Source organism: Onychostoma macrolepis, chromosome 03 (genome assembly GCF_012432095.1).
Source record: "Onychostoma macrolepis isolate SWU-2019 chromosome 03, ASM1243209v1, whole genome shotgun sequence".
Taxonomy (NCBI): Eukaryota; Metazoa; Chordata; class Actinopteri; order Cypriniformes; family Cyprinidae; genus Onychostoma; species Onychostoma macrolepis.
This window is the reverse complement of record NC_081157.1, coordinates 18707438-18713437: the sequence shown is the minus strand read 5'-3', so window position 1 is coordinate 18713437 and position 6000 is coordinate 18707438. Positions and strand designations below refer to the sequence as shown.

Below are 6000 nucleotides of genomic sequence, written 5' to 3'. Positions count from 1 at the left end.
TGGCATGACAAAAACTATACATTTGTATTGCCAAAGCAATTGCAGCTGGGCTGCTTACAAATAGTGCATATATGTATATATATATTAACATCTAACATTGTGAATGGTTAATACATATTTAGCAGCGAGTGCAGCTGTGTTATCATCTCTCTCTCTCTCTCTCTCTGTGTGTGTGTGTGTGCCACTTACAGCTAAACAGGCCCAGACATAGACCAGGTTAAATGAGGAATAGATGGGACATTTCAGGAGGCGATTATTGTCAGCCCTTTGTTTACTACAGTGTTGTGAAATTGTTCAAAAACGATGTGCTAAACTTTTACGTTTAAACGTAAAAGCAGATGTGAACATTGTTAGGCAAAATGCAGACAACGGATTTTTTTGTAGTTTGCATTTGGTAAAGAAAAGTTTCACATTCAAACGAGGCAGTGAGAACCAACAAGCTTAAACTTTAAAAGTTAATGGTTACAGAAAGGCATGTATAAAAAAAAATGTATAAAAAAAAGTATTTCAACAAAGAAATGGAAAATGTTTCTGAGGTAATATAGCCTATTGTTTCACACACGTGCACATCAGCTACAGTTTAAAGACGGCGAAATAACTTTTTTTGTGTGTGATTGGCTACATGTCATATTAAAATGGCAACATTATTTTCCCGACAGATATAAGTAGCGAGTAAAGAAAAATGTAAGTTGATTCATTTCAAATAATGATCATGATTTAAAGAGGACTGTATGTGTTTTATGAGAACACGCCCCACTTCTCGCGACACTTTGTACCGCCCAAACTATTAGCGGACGATTTAAAGGTTTGTTGCGGGAACGCGACCCATTGTTACCATCACCTAAAGAACAGCCCGTCGTAGCCTACTACCGCGACCTGTGAATTACCAGCTCTAAAATGGCTGCCAAACTTAACGGTATGTATCATTTCTTCATTTGTTAGGGATTGTAAGAGTAGCCTACATCTATTGCCTCGGTCTGGAAAAAACATATTTCTAAAAGTGTGTTCTTTTCGTGCTAAACGGGCTCTGTTTGCAGTTGACGAGGCTCGAAACGGTGAAGAAAACACAACTCCTGGTAAGTTATTCACACTATTATTTTTTTTTCATGGCTTTTGTAAAGTAGGCTTAACTATCGTTTTTTAAAAAACTTTCCTCCCAAACCATCCCCTTAAGATGAAAAATGTAGGCGCACATTTAAAAAAAAGAAAAAGAAAAATGTAATTTATAAGATTTCAAAAAGTATGCAAGGTCTTTTAATATTTCTGCTTAAAACTGAAGGCCTGTTTATTTTGTTTATAAACATGCACACAGTTTAACAGATTATTGTGCTGATGCATCTAGATATACATTGTTAAATAATGTTATAGGCTTTCCATCCTGTGAAGGGGCAGCACAAACAGAAGCCACAAAAGTTTACCTTGAATTAAATGCCAGAGACACTTTGTGTAACCAAAATACCAATATTAACCAGAACTTTATGCATATTGCAGGACTTTTAGTTAGTTTTAATTCTAAAATAGCCTGCAGAGTCTCTTATTTGGCTACTCTTTCTGGCTGGTCATTCAAACTGATAAGGGGGATAAAATATGCACTGTTACAACCATCTAAATTGTATTACAGTGTAAACACCATAAAGTAAACAATGCCATAATCGCTTGGCATAGATGTGCGGTATTCATTGATTGCAAAATGCTCTGAAACCATAGCAGCAATGTGTTTTGACTTTGAAATGCTTCATTTTTTAATGAAATCGATGCCTTTTGAAGTTTAATAGTAACATTTGAGTTATAAGGGCCCAAAGCAATCTCTGACTGACCAGCCCCCTTTTCAACTGATGTGTTCAAATGTTCTCATGTTACAATGATCTTGTTGTGAAACAGTGGTAATATGGAAAGCATATATGTAAACTGAAATAAAAGCTTGAGATCTGGGTTTTTAAGAATGACTAGCAGTCGAGTTTTTGTATTAAGAATTTAAAAAATTTACACTTTTCTTATGAAAATAGTGCCAAAGCGAGTAAAAACGGTAAGAGTCTTCAGTATTTCAGGCCTAAGACCACGTGGCTCTAAAACACAGATGAGCACTAGTCAAACGGGGGGTGCTCTATGACACCAGACACACACAGCATTGTTTTACGACACACGGGACACAGGAGATTTCATGCTGTGCTAGAAAACGAGATGGGGGTGGCTGGTAGAATCAGTGTGATGGCTCTTTGAACTCTACAACCTTTCACACCTGAAGGTTTTATGCCCCTGGAATTTAGTTCACCTGGTGGGGGGACAAAACAAAGATCGGTGAAAAAAGCTATTTTATTCCTTATTAAAGGGTTTCATTTATTAAAAACAACTCTGTTTATGTTGTTTTACTAGGGTGTATAGTAGAATACATCTATGTGCAAATGCATGCAGTTTAGTATCTAAAAGTGAATACATCAAATGTATTTTTCTTTTTCTTTATAAGAATATGGCTGAAGTTAAAACTTCAGAAAGCTACAAAAAAATCGCAGGTTCAGGTTAATTCTGTTGCAGGTTTATGTGGCATTTTTAATGTAAATAAGAACAGTTCATTAGATAGTGTTCTCTAAAATGAGCCTCACGCAGTACTAAGACAATTTTGTGGTAACAAGAAAGAGATGCATAAAATATTTATATTCTCTTTAAGATGGGTTACAAGACTGTACTATAGTAGCCTTAAATGTAGAACTTCAATCAGTGTCGAAAATTAAAATGAAAAAAGTTACACCAGATTGTCAAATTAATACAACTTTTAATCTGAGTAATTTAGTGTTGCAACGGTTTTGGTGTTAGTCACTTCTCACGTCACATTCCTTGAACCACCCCAATTTTTGGCACGTTTAAAGGATATGTTTGCCAAATTTCAACAAGCTTTGCATTGTTTGTGTTCTCAGTATGTGTACATGAACAATGTGTACGCTTTCTCCGTGATTCCTACAACCAGTTTATCAGCTAAATTATCTGCTATCTGATGTAAACCTCATCATTTTTCATCTGACTTTAACGACTTCAGGGTTTTTGTTAAAACTGTTTTGTATTCCAAATGTTAGCTTGTCATACTACCATGACCTTTACTAAAAGAGCTGCCAACTTTAATATTATATAGCATTTGTTTGTATATATTTTAGACGCATAAGGAGTTTGATTGTCACGATTTCACAAACAGTTCAATACCTGTGTTTGAAATCAAATTAGAGTTAAATATTGCTTTTGATTTCATTTAACCCTCATATTGAATTGGGTCCATTTTGACCCAAAAGAGAGACATTAAAACTGCATAGTTTTAGTAAGGGAACTAAATGTTTGCATATGCTTCAAGACCCTCGAAATAGACATCATTAATTTTTTAGGGACTGATTTTTATTTATTTTATTTTTTTTTGTAAGCCTGTTGATGAACCATTGCAGCATGAAACATTTTCGCTTGTTTTCATCTGAAAGTGAATGTTTATGCAAGTAAAATGTTGTTTGAAAATATTTTTCATATTAATGTTCTTTTGATGTTTTGTTAGAAATAAATATGTAGGTTTCATTAATTTTTGAGCAACTGTGAGTTAGAATTTATTAAAACATTTTTTTTTATTTAATTCAATTCCAATCATTCCATTGGGGTTAATAATGGTAATTCTCAGATTATATGTTCTTATAAATTTGGTAACACTTTAAGGTGTCCTTGTTACACGTTACATGTATTTACCATTATAATAACAATAAATTATGCATAATTACATGCAAGTAACACTAAGCCAAACTCTAATCCTAACCCTAACCATATAGTAAGTACATGTAGTTAATTAATATTACTCAGTACTTAAATGTATAATTGCATTGTAACAAGGATACCTTAAAATAAAGTGTAACCAAAATTTCAAACAAGATCCAGTAGTAATAAGGTAACATTTAAAACTTCAAGATGTTTCACATTCACTAATCAATGAGAAGTTGCTGATCAGATACAATATGGTTTTAGTTGAAAAAATTAAGTTATGACTGTTTTGTAAAGCATCGACCCAGAAAGTGAAAATCGAATCCAGATTTTGAATGCGTTCTGAGGGTTAAGCTGTTTTTAGTAGGCTACACACTATGCTAAACAAGAGGCTTTTTCTGATTATAGTTGACGTGGCTTGTCTTCTAACAAATTGCGAAGAGGATACAACTCAAAGTCAGCTTGTTACACCATCGTCATGCACACCTGATAAAACAGAAGCCCTGGATAACTTCATAACAGAGGTATCGTTGCCTTTGAGTGCCAGTAACAGTGGGTCTGAGCCCTGTGACGGAGGTGTAGCGGAGACCCAGAGTCTTGAGCTCAAGTCTGACGAATGCAGCGCGTCCACCTTGAGATGTGGGGAAAAGCGGGAGAGGGAATCAGAAGACCCCTCTGATGTTCCTGTGAAACGGCGTTTGAGACCATCGGAGGAGAGCAGGAAAGAATGTATGTAATAATCATCCGTAATGGTTGTGTATTTAAATGATTGCATGCAGCTAATACAAATGAATCTTCCATTTCACAGTTCTACCAGACTACGATGTGAGATGTGCCGAGCTGTGGATCGATGGTGAAATGGCTGCTTGTGAGGCTTATGAGTTATCAAAATCCAGCAGCAACACCCAACGCCAACATGCTGTTCGACAACAAGGCAATAGTAGTTCTACCAGTCGGCCTCTCACCCAGAGCGACATTTTACGTCTCATCCGAATCGAAGTGGCAGCCTGTTATCAACCCATCGCAAAGATGCTTCGTTTGAGTATGGAGCGGAGCAGAGCTGATTTCGCGGAGGTGATAAGTAGACTTGATTCAATGCAAAGGGATACCAGAGAGTTGTTTAATGAAATCCGTAATATGCGAGCGGATGGAAGACTGGCGTTAGATGCAATCTCTCTTATGAATGAAAGAATGAGCGTCATTCAGAGGTTTGCTGTGGACTTGCATCGAGTGTTGACTACTAGAAAATAAGGGGTCTGTTTATTATGGCATACTGATTTGCGTTCAAGCCTATTTTTGCAAAACAGTTTTTCCTTTTTTCATATATTTGTATTGACGAGTGATTTTTTTAAAAACAAAATTTTTTATGTTGTGCATGCTTTTTATTGTATAATTTTCTTGTGTTATTTTAGTAGTTTTTAAATAAATAGTTTCAAAATGGCCCCTAAAAGATGTCACAGTGATTTACATGACAGCCAACCAGATACTGCGCAAGATATTATATTTTTTATGATTTTTTTTTATTTTTTAAAGCATATACATCAAAATATTTTAATCTAGATAATATACTGTATTCTACCTAAGACTTGTGTGTGCAGTGAATTGGATTGTTTTATTTTATGCACTGATAAGCTACAACATTGAAACTATAGACAGTTGAAGTGAATAACATTGATTCTGTCATGTATTAGGCAGCAAGTGAACAGTCAGATCTTGACTTTCATGTGCTGGAAGCAGAAAAATGGCTTAACAAACACACACTTAAAAATAAATATGCTTTAAAAGGTTCTTCACAGCGATGCCATAGAAGAACTGTTTTTGGTTCCACAAAGAACCATTCAGTCAAAGGTTGTTTAAAGAACCATCTCTTTCTTACCTTTTATATAATCTGAAGAACCTTCTTTCGCCACAAAGAACCTTTTGTGAAACTGAAAGGTTCTTCAGATGTTAAAGTTTCTTTATGGGACCATTTAGACTAAAAGGTTCTTCTGTGGCATCGTGAAGCACCTTTATTTTTAAGAGTGCATATAAGTGACAAGGGCCATGGCTAGACAATTGGGTCTCCAAAACAAGTCCATAAGCAGGGATGGGCAGTATTTATGATACATGTATTTCAAATATAAAATAGGATTTTGTAATTTGATAGGGTTGATGAAAATGGCTTCATATTTTGTATCAAAATACTATAGTGTTTTGTATTTTTGTAGTGTTTTTTAAAATACTGTAAAATACTTTGTAAGAAGTCTAAATGATGACATCATAAAAATGTGGCCTCTA

At 35.0% G+C, this 6000-nt stretch overlaps 1 protein-coding gene across 1 annotated transcript; it reads left to right on the top strand.

Annotated features, from left to right (window-relative positions):
• Positions 1 to 227: 227 nt before the first annotated feature.
• LOC131537455 (uncharacterized) lies at positions 228 to 5989 on the top strand. The gene is made up of 4 exons (XM_058770910.1): positions 228 to 916; positions 1038 to 1076; positions 4132 to 4452; positions 4532 to 5989. The coding sequence occupies exons 1-4, from the start codon at positions 898 to 900 to the stop codon at positions 4972 to 4974; spliced, it is 822 nt and encodes a 273-aa protein (XP_058626893.1). The 5' UTR covers positions 228 to 897; the 3' UTR covers positions 4975 to 5989.
• The last annotated feature ends 11 nt before the right edge of the window (positions 5990 to 6000 follow it).

Bases quoted from the DNA above. Each gene is read 5' to 3' on its own strand.
- LOC131537455 (XM_058770910.1), top strand. The intron at 1,077-4,131 runs GTAAGTTATTCA...TTCTGATTATAG, and splicing joins TGAAGAAAACACAACTCCTG to TTGACGTGGCTTGTCTTCTA. The intron at 4,453-4,531 runs GTATGTAATAAT...TCCATTTCACAG, and splicing joins GGAGGAGAGCAGGAAAGAAT to TTCTACCAGACTACGATGTG.